The 23,410-nt window shown below is 43.7% G+C and overlaps 1 protein-coding gene across 7 annotated transcripts in view; it reads left to right on the forward strand.

Annotated features, from left to right (window-relative positions):
• Window positions 1-23,410, forward strand: part of RANBP3L (RAN binding protein 3 like) — a 54,271-nt gene that overhangs the window by 24,280 nt on the left and 6,581 nt on the right. For 4 of the 7 annotated variants that reach the window (XR_014012876.1, XM_081212971.1, XM_081212972.1 and 1 more), the window contains 11 exons: window positions 184-228; window positions 978-1,052; window positions 1,275-1,346; window positions 2,609-2,745; window positions 3,903-3,985; window positions 5,555-5,639; window positions 6,217-6,313; window positions 8,125-8,258; window positions 8,978-9,098; window positions 10,223-10,365; window positions 12,481-12,667. Coding sequence is in view for 5 of the 7 variants with exons in the window: in XM_081212971.1 (XP_081069097.1) it covers window positions 184-228; window positions 978-1,052; window positions 1,275-1,346; window positions 2,609-2,745; window positions 3,903-3,985; window positions 5,555-5,639; window positions 6,217-6,313; window positions 8,125-8,258; window positions 8,978-9,098; window positions 10,223-10,365; window positions 12,481-12,667 (1,179 nt within the window). In the remaining 2 variants the exon portion in view is untranslated. Of the gene's footprint in view, window positions 1-183; window positions 229-977; window positions 1,053-1,274; window positions 1,347-2,608; window positions 2,746-3,902; window positions 3,986-5,554; window positions 5,640-6,216; window positions 6,314-8,124; window positions 8,259-8,977; window positions 9,099-10,222; window positions 10,366-12,480; window positions 12,668-16,369; window positions 16,524-23,410 lie in introns of all 7 variants that reach the window. The other 3 variants (XM_081212973.1, XM_081212974.1, XR_014012875.1) reach the window with 2 other exon arrangements.

Raw genomic sequence — 23,410 nt, forward strand, 5'->3', positions numbered from 1 at the left:
CCCTTCTGTGTTTTCGGAGCAGCTTCTGGTGCCCGCCGAGTCCCACGGCCACGGGCTCCCTCTACCCGTGGTTTATCTTGATGGGTCGTCGCTATGCCGCAGCGAACGACCCTTTTCCGCGGAGCCCCTCTTCAGAGCTCGAAGAGGACCGCCATTACAGTTTCGCGCCGCCCCCGGAAGTCCCGTCATCTTTTTCTTTTCAAACTTCTGACTCCCAGTCATACAGAGGTATGACTTCTTTGCCCATTTCCCTTTCCAGTACTGTATTGTACATTGAGAGTAAACCCCTTATTCTACCTGGTTTCAAATTGTACTCACTCAGTTGGAATTAAATGCTGAACAGCACGTTTTAATTCCCACTGATTTCAAAGGTACAGTGGTACCTCGGGTTACATACGCTTCAGGTTACACACTCCGCTAACCCAGAAATAGTGCTTCAGGTTAAGAACTTTGCTTTAGGATGAGAACAGAAATAGTGCTCCGGCGGCACGGCGGCAGCAGGAGGCCCCATTAGCTAAAGTGGTGCTTCAGGTTAAGAACAGTTTCAGGTTAAGTACGGACCTCCAGAACGAATTAAGTACTTAACCTGAGGTACCACTGTACTTAGTTAAGCATAGCTTGAAATGGACAAGAGTGGGATGTGAATGGTTGTAGGGCAGAAACTGTAAGAATAATCTCAAGCTTAGTTCAGCTTTCCCCAACCAAATGTCCTCCAGATGTTTTGGATAAACTTTGCATTATCCCTGACCATTGGGGATGGTCACCCTGACTGCAGTTGATAGGAGTTGGAATCAAAAATATATGGAAGGTAGCAAGTTTGGGAAGGCTGCCTTAGTCTATATATCCGCCAAGTTTTTTTTTAATCAAAGAAACATGGTGCTATAATTGTGTTTACATGCTGGCATAATTACATTTGCTTAAGTTATAAGTGTAAAATACCCTTGGGGAAAATTATGATTTGCTTCTTGTGTTTCCAGAAAATGTGCTTTCCCCCAAAAGAGCAAGATCATCTTCCTTTAACATCCTTCCAACATTTCCACCACCCCAGCCAGGTAAATTGAAGTATGACTAAACAGTGATTTAGTAGGCCAGTATATTATTATTATTATTATTATTATTATTATTATTATTATTATTATTATTATTATTATTATTATTTTGTCAGTGCTTGAGGGAGTTTTGACTCACTGGTAAAACTCAGTACAAAATAAACAAAAAGAGGAAAGAGGAAAAAAGAAAACCAATTTAGCTAAACACTTTGCACTGTTTTACAGTAAAGAAGAATAACATATTCATGACCTCAGCGCTACTACAAAAGAACACTGCTGTGAAAGAAACAGAAAAAGGTACAGTTATTACAGTGTAATGGAACCATTGTGGGATGCGGGTGGCGTTCTGGGTTAAACCACAGAGCCTAGGGCTTGCCGATCAGAAGGTCGGCGGTTCGAATCCCCGCGACGGGGTGAGCTCCCATTGCTCGGTCCCTGCTCCTGCCAACCTAGCAGTTTGAAAGCATGTCAAAGTGCAAGTAGATAAATAGGTACTGCTCCGGCGGGAAGGTAAACAGCATTTCTGTGCGCTGCTCTGGTTTGCCAGAAGTGGCTTGGTCATGCTGGCCACATGACCCGGAAGCTGTACGCTGGCTCCCTCGGCCAATAAAGCGAGATGAGCGCCGCAACCCTAGAGTCGATCACGACTGGACCTAATGGTCAGGGGTCCCTTTACCTTTAATGGAACCATTATATGGGGCTATTACATAGGCCCCTTTATATGGACTAGAAGTGAAGGAAATAGAGGGTATTACTACAGAAAAGCCTCTATTGTACATGAAATCCTGCCATGTATGACACACTGCCCCCTAGCTTGTGGATGATCATGGAACTAGACAGGAAGGAAGTTTCTAGGACTTGTAGATTGTGCAGACAGGGTTGTAGGAACCTCATTTAAACCCGTTGTTCAGGCATATCATATATCTCTCAATTTACCATGTATACCATGCGCCCCTTTTGTGACCTATTTGCTTTTCCATGCATGTGGGATTTTGAAAATTTGCAAAATATGCTTTGGCTGTAGCGGACAGATGTAAGGGCAAAATATGTTTTTAACCACCTTCCCTCCAAAAATCTAGAAAGGATGGAGTTAGAAGGCACTTCAAGGTCATCTAGTTCAACTGCATGCCCATGCAGGAAACCTCCTACTAGAGCTTCCCTAATAAGTGTCCACCCAGGCTCTGCTGAAAACCCTTCAAATTATGGCTGTGCACAAACCATCAATTTACAGTACATTGGCGCCAAATAATCTTGGGGATTGTAGTTTACCCTTCACAGAACTACAATTCCTAGGACTCTTAACAAACTACAGTTCCCATGATTCTTAGCCAGAGTGGATGTGTGATTCAAATATATTGTATATGCGTAGCCTCGTGATTCTGTGACCTAGCTGCAATGTTCCTAGTGTGAAAATAAGACTGAAGTTCAGTTGGCATGACTATCATAATTGATTAGTTTTTCCTTCGTTTATGTGACTTTAAGAAACCCTTGTATAAGAAGTGTGTGCAACAAGAAATAACATTTTTTTACAAAATCCCTGTTTCTCTCTGTTCTGCAAGGTCTTCCTTCAACAAATGTACAACGGGATGTTTTAAGGCCTGCCATCTTACAACCGCCGCAAGTTCCTTTGCGCAAACCGGTAGAGAAGATTGAGATTGAAAATGTCCTGGAGGACAAACACGAATCAGACACTGAGGTAAAATATAGCACACATAGGAAGCCTTGTTCCATACATAATACCTTCTGGAATTGGGTTTTTATCACCCAGATGTCTTGCAAAGAAGTACAAGGACTGGGTACTAGTTCAGTATTGCGATATAGTGGTACCTCGGGTTACAGACGCTTCAGGGTACAGACTACGCTAACCCAGAAATAGTACCTCGGGTTAAGAACTTTGCTTCAGGATGAGAACAGAAATCGCTCAGCGGCGGTGTGGTGGCGGCAGTGGGAGGCCCCATTAGCTAAAGTGGTGCTTCAGGTTAAGAACAGTTTCAGTTTCAGTTAAGAACGGACCTCCAGAACAAATTAAGTTCTTAACCCAAGGTACCACTGTACTCACACATTAGCCACATGAAGCCATACTGCACCCCTTTAGGGCATGTGGTAGGCAAAGATCTGAAGTGGGAGCTGACGATATTCATGTAGCTCCTTTACTGAAGCTGGACCACAAAAGGGGGTAAAGTTGTGCCCTCCTCCTTTTTTTAAGCATCTCCATGCCATTGTTTCTGATCCAGAATGAGGACCACACACTGGCCCTTTGCAAAAGAAAAATGATGGGCAAACCGTGTGATGGATTCCACATGTAGTTTGGCCTTGAGGCAGATCATAATAGACAGGCTCGTGCAGCAGATGCAGTTCTTAAAGGCACTCACACTGGCAGTGGGGGCAGATGACCAAACCAAGCCAAGTATTTCCTGAGTAAGAATGAATTGTAAAATACAATGGATTTAGATAATTATGAAAAGAGAAGAAGATTGAAAATTAAAGGTGTCAATTTGATTAGAAAGAGGATATTGGAAAGCTGTTAAAAAGGTGATTCAATGAAACTCAGTAAGGAGGGATTCGAAGAAGTCAGTTAACAATGAAAAGCAAATTAGGTCTTAAAGTATTAGGTGTTTACATGTTTGTTTTTGTTGCCTTTTTTAGTATTGTAATGTCTTTTTTCTTTAGTTGTGTGTTTTATTTGTTATAAACTTGGAAAATTAATTTGAAAATTTGAAAAAAGGGGGGTGGATAGTGGCCCGCAAACACGACAACCCAATGGTAGGGTAATTGAAGGTGCCACTCGCCATATCCAGCGACGGTGTTCGCTTTGAGAAAACAAGAAAGCCAAATTGGTTTAATTGTTTTTAGGTATCTGGAGACACCTGTTTGTGGGCAGATGACTCAGAAAGACTGCTTCCATCTCTTCACATTTCAGGCCTTCAAACAATAAGGTAAGCAAAGTGAAATATTTTGGGGGTGGCAAATGGTTCTGGAAGAAACAAAACATTCACTCAAGTAGCCTACTTCTTCTTTTTAAGTATCTTTAATAATAAAGACCCCCTTTGCCAATGGGCCCTGTCCATGATTGTCTGTGTACATTCCTGCCACACTCCCATATACCCACATAATATCAGAAAGCAAAGTCCACACACATAGAGCTATAAATGCATAGGCTGCCCACACCATCAGAAACCCCAAACTCACAGGGGTCCTGATAATATGGAGAACCTACAGGTGTACAATTGCACTGTACACATGAAGACTCCCTTTTTCTGACGTTGCAGTGGTATGTGGGCATCCTGAGAAGAAATATTTGGGGGCATGATTGGTGGTTCTGGCCCCGAAGCAGCTTCCAGGTGTTGACTAAATGCATGGAACTCTGCCTCGTTCTGGATGCTACAGGTTAAGTGAGTTGTTGGCAAACTAGACATTAAGCAAACAGGATGACCAGGATGACAAAGGGTTTTGGAAACCAAGTCCTACGAGGAGCAGTTGAAAGAGCTTAGTACATTTAGCCTGGAGAACAAGGTGATCAAGGGGAGATATGATCATTGCCTTCAATTATCTGGAAGGCTGTCACTGCAGATGGCAGAGCAGACTTGTTCCCTTTTGCTCCAGATGGCGGGACTAGAACTCATGGGTGGAAACGGCAAGGAAGCAGATCTCTGCTGAACATTAGGAGAAACTGTGTAATGGCAAGAATGTTTGTCTTGGAAGGTGCTGTGCTGTATTTAAGCAGAGGCTGGATGTCCATCTGTCAGGGAAACTCTAGTTGCCAGAGGCCTGCGCTGAGCAAAGGGATTGGACTAGAGGACCTCAGAGGCTATCAGTCTATGGAGGGATCTTCTTCTGAACAGCCCAGTTATCATTTCTCTAGCTTTAGAACAGCCTTTCTCAACCTGTGGGTCCCCAGATGTTGTTGAACTACAACTCCCATCACCCCTAGTTAGCAAGACCAGAGCTCAGGGATGATAGGAGTTGTAGTCCAACAACATTTGGGGACCCACATGTTGAGAACCGCTACTTTAGAACATCTGGCTTTGAAACTTGGCCACTCTAGCTATTGCCCTAAAGAGGTGTCCTAGTGTCCTATAAAATCCAAATGGTTCCAACACGGTCTACTCAAAAGTAGTCTGCATTTGTATTGGATTTGATATTTGTATTGATATCCGTATTAGAATTGAAATTGATTTTATATACATACCTGTTGGTTTTAAAAATTATTTTATGTTATTTTTTTCCTTATTTTTAAATTGTTTTCATATTAGCCAAATGTTTTAATGGTTTTTATATATGCAATTGTTTTACATCTGCTTTAATCACATTCAATAAATGGATGCCCCATCATAAGCAATTCATAAAATAAATAATAATTGTTGACACTAGGCTTTTCTGGCAGGACTCCAGGAAAACAAACACAGATACACATATATGTGAATCAGATTTACTTGTATTTTCTTTTTTCAAAAGTTGATTAGGCTTCTTCTCCCCTGACTCTTTCTTTCTTTTTCCTTTTTAAGCAACCAACTACCTGAAGGCAGAACTTTCTCAAGCAGTAGACATTCTGACTTTGTGTTTGGAGAAAATATAGTAGAAAGAGTTTTGGTATGTTTTAAAGATTTTTGTCTCATTCTGGGGAGGGAAAACCATGTAAAAAGACTTAGATAAGTCTGTATCCAACGTTCCAATACAGTAATTTATAAGTTCTGACTTTACTATAGATATCCCTTAATTTAGAACAGTTCAAAAAGCTCTCATAATTCTAGTTAAGGCAGGATACTATTCATGTTCTGTGCAAAGATTGATATAATGCTTGGCTTAGTACAGTGAACAAATCACACTTTAAAATCAGAGTAAAATGATACCCAATTCAATTTACATAGGCCAGAATCTAATGAATACCAAGGCTTCTTGTGGAGGAGAATTATCTGCTGGATTATTTTACTACTAAAATATTCCTGGAATATTTTACTACAGGATGTTTGCAAAAGTTGCACATTATCCTGCTTTATTAAAATCAGGTTACTATCATACAAGTATAACCTGCTCCTTGTCTCATTGCATATTTTACAATGCCATTCATTTTTAAATTGTTAAAAATAAGTAAAATATCAGCATCTGAAATGCTCCCAGTTGTAGTTCTGATTTTGTCACTTGCAATGCCTTCCTGTAATTTTCCTAGAGGCCAGCAAAGTCCTCAGAGCTGCATTCTGAAAGTGGCAACAATGGGGGAAAATCCACTTCTCCTATAGGTTTTCATACCAGGTCTCCGCAGACAAGTAGGTGATCTTTCTTACCAAATAAATAACATTAACTTGTTACCGTGCAGCTTTCATTTTGCACTTCATGATATTGTGATTGCATGTGGTAATCCAAGGGAAAAGACCCACTTAATTATGAAGCGTAGCCAAAACACATTTAAAAGCACGTGACTTTCCCCCAAAGAATCCTGGGAAATGTAGTTTAAGGGAACTGCAAATCATAGCACTGTGAGGTGAAAACTACAGTCCCCAGGTTTCTCTGGGTGAGGTCACGTGCTTCAAACACATGTGGGATGTGCTTCAAGTTTTTGGTGTGGATTTGCCCTCAGACTGTTCTGCTGTTCAACTCCAGCAGATGTCGGGATCCTATAGCCCTCCAGATGTTGATGAACTACAACTACATCCCTCGCCACTGGCCATGCTTCCTAGGGCTGATGTGTGTTTTCTTCAGCAACATCTGGAGGGTCAAAGGTTCTCTACAGGAATCTAGAGTTGAGACCAGTGTTCTTTGCTCTAGCTGGTAGTGACTTTCCAATCCCTTACTGCTTGATCCTTTTCAGACTCTAGATGCTGGGTCCGAACCTGTGTCCAACTGCATACAAATCATGCTCTCTCTCTCAGAACTGAGTGGAAATTTCTCAGATGACATTTTTCTGAAAAAAATTCTGAAATCTTTCTTTCCCCCACCCTGAAAACAAGCCACTCTTCAGGATTTTACTTGAATAGTCTCCAGCATTTTTGTCTGTGAGTTGGCTGCCATTCTTCAGCTCCTCAGAAGAATACTTTTTCTTCTTTGGCAATCACTCATAACCAAGTAAGATTGTCTTCCATAAACACAGTTTTAACATTGCGTCCGTAAGTGACTGTGGAGGCCAATTCTGGATCCACACGTCCTTCCACAGTGGGGACACCGGTTTCCAGGCAGGAGTTGATCACGGTGTGGATTTGCCAAGCGTGCCTTCCTCTTAGCACGTTTCTCCCTTGCGTCCTGAGTTTGAGTGTCTTCAAACCCCATGACACTTTTGGTAAAGGCTGTTCTCCAGTTGGAGTGCTTGCAGGCAAGAGCCAGTGTGGTGTGGTGGTTAAGAGCGGTGGACTCATAATCTGGTGAACCGGGTTCACTTCCCCGCTCCTCCACATGCAGCTGCTGGGTGACCTTGGGCTAGTCACACTTCTCTGAAGTCTCTCAGCCCCACTCACCTCACAGAGTGTTTGTTGTGGGGGAGGAAGGGAAAAGGAAATTGTTAGCTGCTTTGAGACTCCTTAGGGCAGTGATAAAGCGGGATATCAAATCCAAACTCTTTTTCCCAATTGTTGGTGTTTATACTACATTTTTTAGATTTGCCTTGAGACAGTCTTTAAACCTCTTTTGTTGACCACCAGCGTCACACTTTCCATTTTTAAGTTCGGAATAGAGTAGTTGCTTTGGAAGACAATAATCAGACATCCAGGAACAACATATTATTATTATTACAATTAGAATTGCGCTTGGAAACGTACTGGGAGCCACTGTAGATCTTTTAGGATTGGTATTATATGGTCCTGGCAGCTGCTTCCAGTCACCAGTCTAGCAGCTGCATTCTGGATTGATTGTAGTTTCCGAGTCACCTTGAAAGGTAGCCCCACATAGAGCCCATTGTAGTAGTCCAAGGAAGAGATAATTGGAGCATGTACTGCTCTGGTGGGACAGTGCTCAGGCAGGTAGGGTCTCGGCCAGCGTACTAGATGGAGGTGGAGAATTCAAAATGGTGGCCAGGCTGCCAATAAAACTGCAAGGTTTTCCTTTCATAGAAGCCTGAGGGTTTTCCATTATTCTCCTTTCTCTATAGCGCCATTTTTTGCCAAGGATACAACACTAGTTGAATCAGCTGCTGCTTATGTATCTAGCAAACCGACACAAAGATATTTATTGGATAAAGTTGAAGTTACTACAGGAGAAGAAACAGAGCACAATGTCTTACAGGTATATCTTTTCCTAAAATATTTATTGGTGGGGAATGTTGTGTATTGAGTTAAAGGATTTTATATCTGTATTATTATTGTCTGTATTTGCATTAGGGTAAAGTAACTGCCTTTTGGTTTCAAAGGGTACAGCTACTATTGGTTCATTTAAGCTGCTGTATTTGGATCCTCTGTCTTATTGGTTTCCTCCAAAAGGCAGGACTGTGATTGCCTGATATTGTTCCCTCCAAAATGTATCCTTTCTAGCTAGTTCCCTGTCCCTATAAATGTAGCTTTCCCCTCCTCAGGCTTCAGTCTTGTTTGCCTTAATAAAGAAGTGTTACTAGAGAACTGTCTCCAGCATATTATGTCAAGAGGGCTGAAATCACAAACCCCACATCACAACAGGGAATTTCTGTTATATTTGAAAAACAGGCCATGGCCGGGTCTGCACATAACACAAACCATGGTTTGTTAAAACAAACCATGAGGTACCCAATAGTTGTCTGACAGGTGATAAAATAACCCACAGGTTGTTTCTCCGACATTTGTTCTATTTTTCTTTTCAAGTTTTGTGAATAAGCTATAGCAATCCACTTAATTGCCATTTCTTTTTTAAAAAACACACCAACATTTTTATTTAATAGTAAGAATATAAATGACACAGAAGTTTTAGTTTTTTTTAAAAAAAATATATGTGTATGTCCGAATTGACCATTTTATAAAATTTTCCCATTTTAGATCAACTGCAGGCTCTTTTTATTTAATAAAGCATCATCATCCTGGACTGAAAGAGGCAGTGGCTCTCTGAGACTTAATGATACATCCAACAATCAGTGTGGAATGCTGCAGTCAAGACTGAGTAAGAATTAATTTCACCATTAAGTCCAGCTTCCCCATAGGCAATTATCAATGTGGAAAATGTGCAAAGACGAGCAAATTGTATTTACAGCTATAACATATTGCCAAAGGATTTAGAATATAAACATCACAATCCAGCAGATATTTTATTTGTTTAAATTGGGGGTTAAATTAGGGGTCAATTAATCAAATGAACTCCCATTCAGTAATTGATTTATTAATTGTTCACACTATGTCTTGGGAAGCTTGCATACATCATGGTTTATATATGATTCAGCTGCAGTATTTTTTATTATTTTTTCCAAATAGGTAAATAAACACATGCAAGAAACCTACACATACACAAGAAAAAAGGCACTCCTCGTGCATAGTGCAAACATTAAAACATTAAACACTGACACATTCAATTACATCTGCAAAAGTTATGAATATGTTCGTATTGGCAAAATACATTCATTTAAAAATCCTAACTTTTATAAATTTTACAACTTTATTAATGCAGTATCCAAGTCATTTGTTTGAAATTCATTTCTAATACATTATTGAATCACATATATTACAAATGAATTGCGTATAAACAACTTGGATACTCCATTGACAAAACTATAACATTTATAAAGGGTAGATTTTAAAAAATAAATGAATGTATTGTGCAGACAGGAACATATTCATCAATTTTGTGTACTTCCTCTTTTAGAGAGAGTCATTTGCAGACATAAAGTTTGGTTTATAGTACACCATCATGTATTCAGACAGGCTATGGAGATATTCAAAACACTGAACATTCTCAAGAAATGGGAGTGTTTGTCACAAATGGTGAGTAGTTGAGTTAGACGATTTAGGAATAGTGGATAACTGAGTTTATTTATTCTACTACATTGCATTCCCAGACATCAGATGGGGTGGGGAGATGGGGAATTCTAAACTTCTCATGGTTTTAAAAGCCAGGGTAGCAGGATGCTGGACTCGTTGAGCCATTTGCCTGATCTAGCAGACTCTTCATATGTTCAGAAGTTGAGTAACTTGAGTTTTGCAGTGCTACTGTACGAAATCTCCCCCATTAAGAAAAGGGGATTTAAATATTATCTGCCTTTCTTTCTAATGTTCCTTTTCTCCTGTTTATAGTAATGCGAAATCAAGGGAGCATGAGGCTCATTCTTAACACCAGACTCTGGACTCAGATGGTCATAGAAAGATCAAACCGGAAGAGTCTGTGCATCACGGCTACAGATTTGGAGGACTCTTGTGTCAAGGTGTTTCTAATACAGGTAGAGCCAACCAGGAGCTGCTGCAGCAAAAATTCCTGAACCTCCCTGCCTCCACCTTCTGCCCTGGCCAGAACAAGCATCAATGTTTGGGACGCAGTGGTTGATTCGCTACTCTGCTTCACTGTTCCCTGGCCAGTGGTGTAGCTAGACGCTTGGGTGCCCGGTGCGGCGTGAGCGTCCTGCAGCCAGGAGGGGTGAGCTGCCCATGGGGACAGGGCACACTGCGTGGAGCCTCTCCACTGCCTCCCCCTCAGCTGGAGCTGGAGCCTGCATGCGCCCAAGCCGCCACGTCACTTCCAGGAGAGACACGTGGCTTGGGCACACTGCAGGCCCCGCAGTAAGTGCCAGCCCTCGTGGTGGGGTGCCCAGTGCCAGCCACGTTTTGTTACGTTTGTTGACTGAACTAAAAAGTTTTGTGAGCCCATTTTTTTTTAAAAAAAAACCCTAATATTTTTGTCACTTTGTCACCCCACCCCCTCAGTGATGACACCCGAGGCGGCCCGCACCCCCTTCCTCCACCACTGTCCCTGGCCAGATTGTTTTGCTACCCCCCTAGCTGAGACCTTTCTATTTGCTTAGCTTTAAAATTTTAATTGCTTCACACTTCTGTTTGCATATTTATTGTCTGTAGTTTCATTGCTTTTTGATGACTTGTATCCAAGGTGCCGGGACGCGGGTGGTGCTGTGGGTTAAACCACAGAGCCTAGGACTTGCCGATCAGAAGGTCGGCGGTTCGAATCCCCGCGACGGGATGAGCTCGGTCCCTGCTCCTGCCAACCTAGCATTTCGAAAGCACGTCAAAGTGCAAGTAGATAAATAGGTAACCCTCCGGCGGGAAGGTAAACGGCGTTTCTGTGCACTGCTCTGGTTTCACCAGAAGAGGCTTAGTCATGCTGGCCACATGACCCGGAAGCTGTCTGTGGACAAACACCAGTTCCCTTGGCCTATAGAGCGAGATGAGCGCCGCAACCCCAGAGTCGGTCACGACTGGACCTAATGGTCAGGGGTCCCTTTACCTTTATCCAAGGTGCCGGTTCCCCAGCACTGCCTACTGCTGCCCCCTACAACAGGGATGCAGAACACTTGACCCTCCAGATGTTGGGGTGTAACTATTATCAGCTCCAGTCAGCAGGGCCAATGGTCAAGAAGATAATAGGAGTTGTCCTCTTATCTGGAGGGCGATATCAGGAGGACAACATGTTCCCCATCCATGCCTAAACCTTGTTTTATTGTATTCCAGAAGAGTCTTAGTGAAAACTTACATAGGATGTTTTAACTGTTGCCCCATTTTTTGCCATGGACTAGCTGGATGCAGAAGTGTGGTGGGAGGCTCCAGCTGGGGAACCCCCCAAGGAAACCCCCAGGGGAAGAAAGGTTCAGAGCCAGGGGATTGGTGGTGAGATGATGATGAGTGGTCAGAGGGAGAAGAGGGAGTAGACTACGGGGAGGATGAGATGTTGGAAGCTGAAGAGGTAACAAGCTTCAGTGAGCAGGAAGAGGCTGTGGCAGAGAGCAGCCCAGACGAGGAGGCAGAAGAGGAGGCAGGAGAGGAGAGGGGCTAGGCGACAGAAGTGAGGCAGGCTGCTGAAGAATCTAGGGAGTCTCCCCCTCCTGATGTGATCAGCTCCTCTCCCCGCTAGTCTCCTAGAACAAGCAGAGGAATGAAGAGGGTAAAGCAATGAGAGGCAAGACGCCAGAACATTAGGTTGCTAGGGAAGAAACCTTAGAGAGCCTTAGAGAGCAGTGGGAAGGCGAGACCTTCAGTCCTCACAACTGCTACATTGGGGCAAGACCTACTGGAAAGAGTTGCTGTGATCGCTAGGCCTGCAATGTTTTGGTTTCTTTGAATAATGAGTTAACTTCATTGACACCAGTGATTTTGATTGCTGACCTACTCCCGACTCCGACGCCTGACAATTCTACTATGTAAAACCACACTGAGCATTTGAAGGCAGTGCATAAATAACATAGAATCACAGAATTGCTCAGTTGGAAGGGACACCTGTCACTCCAGTTCTTTTCAGTAACTTTGGAATCTCTTTGGTGTGCCCAGTTTTTCACTGGTCAACTGGAAAACAGTACCTAATAGACCTATTTGTCTTGTGCATTACACAGGCAAGCTCAAAGGATGCAGCTTCTCTATACGCAGCAATCCACCACCGCCTTGTTGCAATGAGGAGCTTTGCTGATCAGGAATGTGATGTAAACCACATGGAGCAGGAGCCAGATATTCAACCACTGAATTATGACAGTGATGAGGACGAGAATGAAAAAATAACTCAAGTGAGCAGCAACAAATCAGGTGAGCAAAGCTCTCTGCAGGACCAGACAAAGGCTGCATTTTTCATAACCATTATCCTAAGCCATCTACATAAAAAAAATAATGGGGGCTGGCTTTGCTGCAAAGTGAGAAGTAGCTCTGCTGTTGTTCACATTCCTTTCCCAGACCCACAACTTGGTGGGATGTGCATTGCCGTAGGAAAAGAGGGTTATACACACCCCAATATTTTCTTTAAATATATATATATATATATAGAGAGAGAGAGAGAGAGAGAGAGAGAGAGAGAGAGAGAGAGGCACAATGAGGTAGTAGAACAGATTGCACTGCCTTCATCACGACTTTGTGAAAACAGAAAACGATAAATGCATCCGGTATTTTAAGTCGTTGTGCTATATTGTATTTTTGTTTTGGATCGGAAGCTATTTGGAGTGATATTTTACTAGAAAAATGGGGAATGAATATTAAATCACCCTCTAGGAGTGGAGTGGGAAGATCAATACAAGGTAAAATGAGTCCTATTAATTTAAAATCATATGCTTCACTCCTTACAAGGGGTTAAATCTCATTGAACCATAGCAGGATTTACTTCTGAGCAAACATGGTTAGGATTTTGCTGCCTATCAAAATAAGGAATGTAATAATAAGCAGCTACCCCACTCCTGAAAGTTTCCTGCTTCTGAAAAAAATAGGGTGAGTGGGAGATATTCTGAAGCAACTGCTATTCAAAGTAAAAATTAAAAAGGGTTGACTACTTATTGAGCGTTCATTCTTGTTTGTGGTTATACTGAAGGAAATGTTGTCCCATATTTTCTGGTGCATTTCCCCATCAATTTAATTACTGTGAAAAATCTGGTTTTGGAGGAGGAGCTCCAATCCGTTTTAATTGTGCAACCTGAATTTGCCGGTATGTGATAGAATCTTAGCTTCAATATTACTCTTTTCCTTAGAGAAGTCACTAGAAATTGTGGACCTTTGCCACCAGAGGGCATATTGTTCCTCACGTCTCTGCCTGGCTGGCTCCTACCTGTGGCGGCTTTGCATAGGCCACTGTTGAAGGTTTCCAACCATCTGCCATTTCCTTTCCTTGAGTGAACATTCCACCTGTCCTTGACCTTAAGCTCTCTTTTTAGTCAAATTCATAGCCCACCTTTCTGATCTGCCTCTACCCTGAACTCCTTTTCCGTCATCACTTCCTGCTTCCTGCTTGGATAGACTATCTGAGGGTGACTCCTTCATAGCTGCCAACATTTCCCCTTTTTAAAGGGAAATTCCCTTATTCCGAATAGGATTCCTCGCAAGAAAAGGGAAAAGTTGACAGCTATGGACTCCTTTCAACTCTGCCTCTGGTTCTCGCTCTTATTGGTTCCTGAAAGGAAAACAAACCACCATGTCCACAGGTCCTTTCATGGAGAAGTAGGGATGGAAGGATCTGTCCATTTATATTCTCTCTGTTTCTAATTTTTCCACTCTTAAATTCACTTCTTCACATTTCTGCAGCAATTTGCAATTTTCAACTCCTCTTGGAAATTCTTCAACATTTTAGTGTCAATTTCTCCTGACAAAGACACTTTTCTATGCAAATTTGACTATTATACACATTTTTGCAAGCATTCCCATGAGGGCACATAACTCAGTGGTAGGGCATCTGCGTTGCATGCAGAAGATCCCAGGTCCAATCCCTCACATATCCATGCATAGCTAAGAAAGACTCATTGCCTGAAGCCTGGGGAGCTTCTTCCCAGGCAGTGTGGACAATACTGAGCCATACAGGCCCATTATCTGACTCTACACACAACAACTTCCTACGTTCCTAAGATAATACCTAGTTTTTGTCAACGTGAATAGTGTCTGTTGAATGGTTACCATGACTGGATGGTCTTCATAGTTCTCTGGGTGCAGCTAGATGTTACATCAGACATGTGGCTACCACCAAATGTAGCAACTCCTCCTTCACTTTTCCATGTAATGCCTAGCAATACAAAATTTGTGACGTTCCTCCTCATTCTTCCATTTCATTGACTGCTGCTGCTGCTCTGAGGGGGCTGAGAATTTCAGAGCACGTAATAATGCACGTTTTGTATTGCTAAGTGTTACCAGAAGTGTGCTGGTTTCAGTAGCTGCTACACATCTGTTGTACTGCACAGTGTTGACCTCACTGATGCCACTCCCATTAATTTCATTTTGGTCCTCTTCCTATGTTTCTTTTCGGCATCTATTCTGTTCAGCTTGCGAGGCATGTGCTTACGCTCAAGCCATAATCTTGCACCGTGTCTCTGGGGATTTGCACCCAAGAGGGTCCTAACATACATTATTGTTGTGGGGCAATTTCCATTGGGTCTGATCCCCAAACACACCTGCAGTTCCTCAAAAGAGGAAGCAATGTGGGTCGAACGAATGATGTAGTTTTTGATGCTGATGTGGGAAAGAAGCACAACTTGGACAACTGACTGAGGTAGGTGGAGACCTCCAGGTATCCTGGGGGAAGGTGAAGCCAAGCCTGTGTTGATGGTGCCGCTCCAGATCCAGGGGCTGTGCGCGTCCATGCAAAGGGCGCCCCCCGTTTTATGCAGGGAGCGGTCATTATTTAAATGGCTTGTGAGCAGTAACTAAGAAACTGGGGGACAAATCAGGAAGTCCTTGTTTTGAATCTCATCTGTTCCATGAATTGACTAAGCTACTCTCTCCTAATCTGCAGTATGGGGACAATAAGACTGACAGAGTTCGGGAAGGATTGCAACAAGATGATGCGTGTAAATGATTTGAACACATGAAAGCACTAAACAGATGTTAAGTAGAAGTAGTAGCCAGTGGCAGAGTGCATGCTTAGCTGAATCTGTGACCTCTCCAGTTAGAGGGGTCCTTGGTAGCAGGATAGGGAAAGACCACTCAGTATAAAAGGACAGCAAAAGACCATTTCATGTGACCACAACATGGTGGTGCTCATGCTACAACAGGAGACAATATAAAAATGTGTGCTAGAGCAGAGAACTGAGTAGGTGAAAATAATGGAAGAGGAACTGACTATATCCAAAGATCCTGACCACTGCACACTGATTTTATGCTATTTTCTGAAGGAAAAATGCGTATCTTATGGACCCTCTCTTTGAAGTAAGCCCTATTGATTACAGTGGGACTTACTTCCGGGTAAACATGCATAGGAGTGTGCTGAACCATTGCTTGTGTAAGGAGGGCACAAAAAGACCTGTGATAAACCTGAAGAACCAAACATTTTTATTTTTAGACTATGGTATACTATGTGCAGCTCACTCTGCCCACCAAACAGCAGCCGCTTCAGTCAGCATTCATGCAGAACCTCTCCCCTTCAACTTGTCTGTGTGACATCCCAGAGGGAGATAATAAAAGGCTGGAATTTGTTTGCGAGTTGAAGGTACTCTCCAATCTATGTGCCGACTTGCAAGTTAAACAATCATGTTGACAAGCGAAGGCCTCTGACACAGATTTGGAAAAAAACAGCTAAGGGTCAGTGGCCAGTGATAACTGAGGCCACAGTCCTTGAGGGACATCCAAACTGTGGCACATACAGTGTTCTTTTCACTGTGATGGACTTCGCAGTGAGGGGTGTCTCTCTCTCTCTCTCTCTCTCTCTCTCTCTCTCTCTCTCTCTCTCTGTGTGTGTGTGTGGTGCATGAGAAAAATGAGTGAAGTTATATAAACCCTAACAATTCCCTGCAGCCAGTGAGTCCAAATTCCTCTTTCATGCAGGTCCCAGAGATTGCTGACAACCCAGGCCCCATCTGTTATCAAGCAACCTTGGCAGGTCCTCTGACGGCCCCTGCTTTATTTTATTTATCCTGACTATGTCCACCTCAGTCTGCTTATCTTTCATGCCAGCTGATCCTGTTGTAATACCATCAAGGTACGCAGCCCAACCTTTGCTGAGATTTCACTCCAAACACCATTTGCAAAATGTTTCTTGCTGCTCTAAAGTTGCCAGCTTTTGTTATGTTCTGTGTTTTCAGTAGATGCATGGCAGGTAGACATCAGTGGGTGCAGTTTTTCCCAGTAATGTATCTCAATGCCAGAAAAAAAGGCTCACTTGGTGAATCTGACTCTATTCATTAGAGATTTTTTTAAAAAACCCTCTGTAGATAAAAACTGGGGCAGTGGAGTCATCGAGTGTCACTCTTGCAACTCCACACATACTGTATCAGGGCAAGTTTACATGGCTCTGATTTAATGTATGATGTTCTTTTTGCAGCTTGAAAAGGGGCTAATAATAATAATAATAATAATTTTATTATTTATACCCCGTCTATCTGGCTGGGTTTCTCCAGCCACTCTGGGCAGCCTCCAACAGTACACTAAAAACAGAATAAAACTTCAAACATTAAAAACTGCCCTAAACAGGGCTGCCATCATATTTCTTCTAAAAGTCAGATAGTTTTTTATTTCATTGACATTTGATGGGAGGGCATTCCACAGGGCGTGCACCACTACTGAGAAGGCCCTCTGCCTGGTTCCCTGTAACCTCACTTCTAGCAGGGAGGGAACCGCCAGAAGGCCCTCGGAGCTGGACCTCAGTGTCCGGGCTGAACGATGGGGGTGGAGATGCTCTTTCAGGTATACTGGAAGAAATGGGTGGGTACTGCTTGAGCTTCTCTTACCTTCTCAGTGGCTCTTCCAGGCTGTTTACCCAGCTACTACATGCCTGTACAGTGGTACCCCGCAAGACGAATGCCTCGCTAAACGAAAAACCCGCAAGACGAAAGGGTTTTCCGATTTTTAGAGGCTTCGCAAGACGAATTTCCCTATGGGCTTGCTTCGCAAGACGAAAGCCCATAGGGAAATCTCCTGGGACAGCGGAGAAGCGCAGCGCACCTTCTCCTCTGTTCCCAGACCTGTCCTGAAGGCTTGTGGTGGGAGGTCCGGGAACAGAGGAGAAGGCGCGCAGCGCTTCTCCTCTGTTCCCGGGGCTTGCGGTGGGAGGAGGGTTTTTCCTCCCCACCGCCAACATTCAGAACAGCATTCTGAATGTTGGCGGTGGGGAGGAAAGCCCTCCTCCCACCGCAAGCCTTCAGGACAGGTCCGGGAACAGAGGGGAAGGCGCGCAGCGCTTCTCCTCTGTTCCCGGACCTGTTTTGAAGATTTGCGGTGGGAGGAAGGTTTTCCTCCCCACCGCCAACATTCAGAAGGCTGTTCTGAAGGCTGGCGGTGGGAAGAAAAGCCCTTCTCCCCCGCCAGCCTTCAGAAGAGTTCCCGGAGGGCTGCCTAGGCTGCGGATAGCAGCATGCTGCCCCGCGCTAGGGGCGCTCTTAAGCAGAGCGCCCCTCGCGCGGGGCAGACATTCACAGCTTGGGGAGCCCTGCAGGACTTCCCCGCAGGGCTCTCCAAGCTGCAGATAGCAGCCTGCTGCGCCTATCCGCAGCTTGCAGAGCCCTGCGGGGAAGTCCTGCAGGGCTCCCCAAGCTGCAGATGTCTGCCTCGCACCGGGCAGCAGGCTGCTATCCGCAGCCTAGGCAGCCCTCCGGGAACTCTTCTGAAGGCTGGCGGCGGGACAAGGGCTTTTCTTCCCACCGCCAGCCTTCAGAAGGCTGTTCTGAAGGCTGGCGGTGGGGAGAAAAGTCCTTCTTCCCCCGCCAGCCTTCAGAAGAGGTCTGGGGACAGACTGTCCCTGGACCTGGTCTGAAGGCGGTCTCCATAGGAACGCATTAATTGATTTTCAATGCATTCCTATGGGAAACCGTGCTTCGCAAGACGAAAAACTCGCAAGAAGAAAAAACTTGCGGAACGAATTAATTTCGTCTTGCGAGGCACCACTGTAATGCCTTTGGAAGACAGCTCTGTATTTTCCCAGACTTTATTCAGGCACATGTTATGGTAGCCAAAATGGATAAGTTGTTTGGAAATCTTTTGTCCAACTTCCAGAGGGGCAGGTGTGTTAGGCTGTTGCCTCAAAAATGACAAGAGTGCTGAGACACCTGAAAAGCTAACCAGATATCTTGGGAAATAAGCTTTTGTAGAATGAAGCCAAAATGCTAAATAGATAGCAACTGTGCAACAGTGGATACAATATTGTACTAGGATTGGGGCGACCCAGATTCAAATCCCCACACAGCCATGAAATTTATTGGGTGGTGCTAAGCTAGTCAGTGTTGCTCAGACTAACCAACAACCTAAAATTAATTTGATGGTAACATTGTGGGGGTAGGGGGGACAGAGAAACCCATACATATAATAATATAATATAATATAATATAATATAATATAATATAATATAATATAATATAATATAATATAATATAATATATTAATATAATTAATATAATAAATATGTACTGTACACAATAAGCACAGTGAACGTACACAACAGTAATCATCCTACCTTTGCTATTCTTTCTTAACATCTGTAGTGGGAAAGCCAACCATTGTCTGGCTTGGGTCCTGAACAAATAGAATCAAATGTATCCATAAATTCTAGTTTAGCAATTTCATGCAGGAGTGTCGCTTTGAAGTTCCTTCACTAGATAATGTGACCTGCTGGCTACCAGCAGAATATCCTGGGAGACTAAATATTCCCACCCTTACTTCTGATAGAAGTCATTTTTATTGTTGAGAATGACTTGCAGACGGAAAAATGGCATTGTTTACAAGTGAAAGCATATATCACATTGAGGAATAAGCCAGTGAATGAGTTCTGAGGATGCCTCTCATATTGATGTCTCATAATTGTACATCTGAGTGGAAACATTAGTGCAGTAAGGGCTATTTTCTAAGTTTGTGGACCACCACATTTTCTTTTGGTTTATAGCTAAAAGAAGCACCACGAGAGATGATAATTGAAATCCTTCCAAATTAAAACTCAGCTCCTTGGTTACGATCTGCCGAAGCTATCTGTGTGTATATTTGGGATTGTTTTTGTTCGTGAACAAAAAGAGTCAGGGTTTTCTCTAAGGTTTCCACAGCAGCTGCTTGTGCTGCTGACAAGGCAAGCTGTTTCATTTTAAAATTAAACAGAAAAAAACCCCTTCCTCTTCAGCATGTGGCAGGAAACTTCAAAGAAAGCTCTTACTCTTTTTTTCTTTATTAAAGTGCTTTGGGCACCACCTGGAAGTGCAAAAACAACTACTACTGATCTAAAAGTAATACAAAGAGAGAGAGAGAGAGAGAGAGAGAGAGAGGTAAGAGATGAATGAAGCCTTTGAAAAACTGGGAGGCGAGAATGTTCAACATGCTTGGAGCGCTCAGAATTCCTCTTTGCTTTGTTCTCAAGCATTCCTTTGTTCCAGTCTGGAAAATTTGCCTTTTACAAGCCCCAACAGTCTATACTCCTGCTCATTGCTCCATTCACAAAGATACACTATTATTGTCCTTGATTATATCCAGATCTTGTTTTATGTTATATATCTGTAGGTTATACACAAGAGAGATCTGCAACAAAATGTTGCAGTGTGAAATCCTCCTATTCAGGATACTCCTGGTTTTCCATTTTTCGCCCCTTCCACCTGGTCAGTCTGCATTCCGTATCCATTCAGCATGTTCAACCATTATTGGGTTATTTAGCTCTTACACCCCAGGGGTTTTCCCTAAACATTTTGTACCATTATATAACTTTGGTTTCCCTTGAGCTTGCTGAAATATCCCTCTTGTGTATGGATGGTCCTGTTTAGGCTACCTAAGGGCCAGCATACAGAGAACTGAGTTCTGTTACTACAATAATAGAATTATAGAGCTGTAGTGCTGATGCGGGTGGCACTGTGGGTTAAACCACAGAGCCTAGGACTTGCCGATCAGAAGGTCGGCGGTTAGAATCCCCGTGATGGGTTGAGCTCCTGTTGCTCGGTCCCTGCTCCTGCCAACCTAGCAGTTCGAAAGCACGTCAAAGTGCAATTAGATAAGTAGATACCGTTTCCGTGCGCTGCTCTAGTTTGCCAGAAGCGGCTTAGTCATGCTGGCCACATGACCTGGAAGCTGTATGCCAGCTCCCTCGGCCAATAAAGCAAGATGAGCACCGCAACCCCAGAATCTGCCATGACTGGACCTAATGGTCGGGTCCCTTTACCTTTACTTAGTGCTGAAAGGGACCACAAGGGTCATCTAGACCAACCCCCTGCAATGCAGGAATCTTTAATGCCAAGTGAATAATAATTGTGTTTTGTTTTTATTACACTTATTTTTAATAAAGGACCAGAAAAAAATAAAGTAAAAATGCAACTATAACATAAATCATAATAGACTGTAATGGTTCTAGGGGTTGCTCGTGCGTAAATCGGCATCACACCTGGCTGGGTTGCCTGAGTGAACCCTTTCTGTCTGGACAGCCACTCGCCCGTGGCTGTCTCAATCGCTGGCAGAATCCGTCAGTGGGCGTTTCTTGAACTTCTTCCAGCAAAGAAGCTCTTTGACGCCTAGTCTCCGCCTACTTTCCCTGCGCGGAAGCCTTCTGCGCAGGGAGGGTGTGGGCATCGGAGGACCCGTGCTCTCCCCGCTGGTCCCCGGCGAGGAGTCTTGGAGCCACCTCGCTGATTCCCCCATCTGCCCCCCTTCTCCACTGGTGCTACGCTGATTTCCTTCCCCAGAAGATGTGCTGCTTCTCTCCCTCTCGGGACGCTCTCTGGAATCCCTCTGGAGCCCTCCCTCTCCCTCTGGCTCCGATGGCAGTTCCCTGACATAGACCACTGATAAAATTGAAAACAAAGTTGTTCTGTGAGCATAGCAGCAGATGTGTGAGAATGAAACCCTGTGGCTGCAGCTGATAACTTGAGATTAAAAAAAAAAATCTGGTACCTGGGGGGCTCTAATAATAATAATAATTAATAATTTATTTATTTGTACCCTGCCCATCCAACTGGGTTTCCCCAGCCTTTCTGGGCGGCTTCCAACAAAGATTAAAATACATTTAAATGTCACACATTAAAATCTTCTCTAAACTTCCCTGATGATGACATCCAGGGACTCAGGTCTATGGTGGAGCCAGGGAATGAAACCCTGTCGTTTCAGGCAGGACTGTGCCAGAGTTCTGCCATTTCTGGCACCGCCCCCTTTCTTTTCTGGCAACTAGCAAAATCCCAGCCAGGCCTCTTTCTTCTGATTGGTTGGCAGCCTTATTTCTGATGCCAGTCAAACTAAAGTTGCAATCCTATGCACACAGTGCATAGTAAAAATGTATGGGATTGAGGATTGAGCCACTTTTAAGTTAATGGTGGAAGTGAGTTGTTAATCTGGAGAACCGTGTTCGCGTCTCCGCTCCTCCACATGCAGCTGCTGGGTGACCTTGGGCCAGTCACCCTTTTCTGAAGTCTCTCAGCCCCACTCACCTCACAGAGTGTTTGTTGTGGGGGAGGAAGGGAAAGGTGAATGTTAGCCACTTTGAGACTCCTTCAGGTAGTGATAAAGTGGGATATCAAATCCAAACTCCTCCTCCTCCTAGTGGAGACTTGGCTGCAAAGGTTGCAAAATAGAGAAAAGTATAAATAATAAATAGCTTTATTAAATAGATAGCTTCAACCGGGCTGCACTGTGATATGCAGGAAAGTTCCATTAATCTGAAAATAGTCATGTATAACAGCTTCTGTGTGCTGACCAATGAAAAGCTTATCTATATTCCCACCCACCCCCCATTGCTAGGTTCCCACAAGAAAAAATAACCAGAGCAATGCACTTGTTTATGAAACACTCTTCCTGAAAAGCATAATCAATAACTCCACACTTCATAAAAGGCTGATGGCATTAAAGAAGAAAATTCCCTGCAGATAAATGATGCCTTGCACTTCATTTTTCTTTATGTCCTGATTTCAACCCGTATCGTGACCAAGTTATGCTCAGAGTAGATCCACTGAAAGCAGTGGAGTCAAGTTAGCATTTTATTTCAGTGAATCTACTCTGAGAATGACGTGGTTGGAAACTTTCCCTTCCACGAAACGTTGGCATCAGTTGAAACATCTTATTAGATATAGACATACTCTATGCAATTCTATTTGCTTTCTTTCAATAAATCGACCCCTTTGTTGTTGTTTAGTCGTTTAGTCGTGTCCGACTCTTCGTGACCCCATGGACCAGAGCACGCCAGGCACTTCTGTCCTCCACTGCTTCCCGCAGTTTGATCAAACTCATGCTGGTAGCTTCAAGAACACCATCCAACCATCTCATTCTCTGTCGTCCCCTTCTCCTTGTGCCCTCCATCTTTCCCAACATCAGGGTCTTTTCCAGGGAGTCTTCTCTTCTCATGAGGTGGCCAAAGTATTGGAGCCTCAGCTTCACGATCTGTCCTTCCAGTGAGCGCTCAGGGCTGATTTCCTTCAGAATGGAGAGGTTTGATCCCCTTCATGGATCACTGCCTTGCCGTGGCGAAGGGGCTTGAAGAACTCAGAGAAGCTATGAACTATGCCGAGCAGGGCACCCAAGATGAACAGGTCATAGTGGAGAGTTTTGACCAAACGTGATCCACCTGGAGTAGGAACCGGCAAGCCACTCCAGTATCCCTGCCAAGAAAACTCTATGGACAAAGACAACAGACAAATCAACCCCTTAGGCTGTGCTAAAAATGATTAATCAGCTCATCCTTCAAAATTAGCTTTCCTTCACCTGAGCATAAAAAGAACCCTGATGAATCAAAACAAGTCCCGTCTAGCTAAGCATCCTGTTATCACAGTGGCCAACCAGAGGCCCATGGGAAATCCACAAGCCAACCCTGGGTGCAATAGCGCTCTTTTCACTTGTGATTCCCAGGAGGTGGTATTTTTCAGGAGTATATTGCTTACAACACTGCAGGTGGTACACAGCCACCTTTGGCTAGTCGCCAATAAT

This window comes from Podarcis bocagei (assembly GCF_964188305.1).
Source record: "Podarcis bocagei genome assembly, chromosome: 11".
NCBI lineage: Eukaryota > Metazoa > Chordata > Lepidosauria > Squamata > Lacertidae > Podarcis > Podarcis bocagei.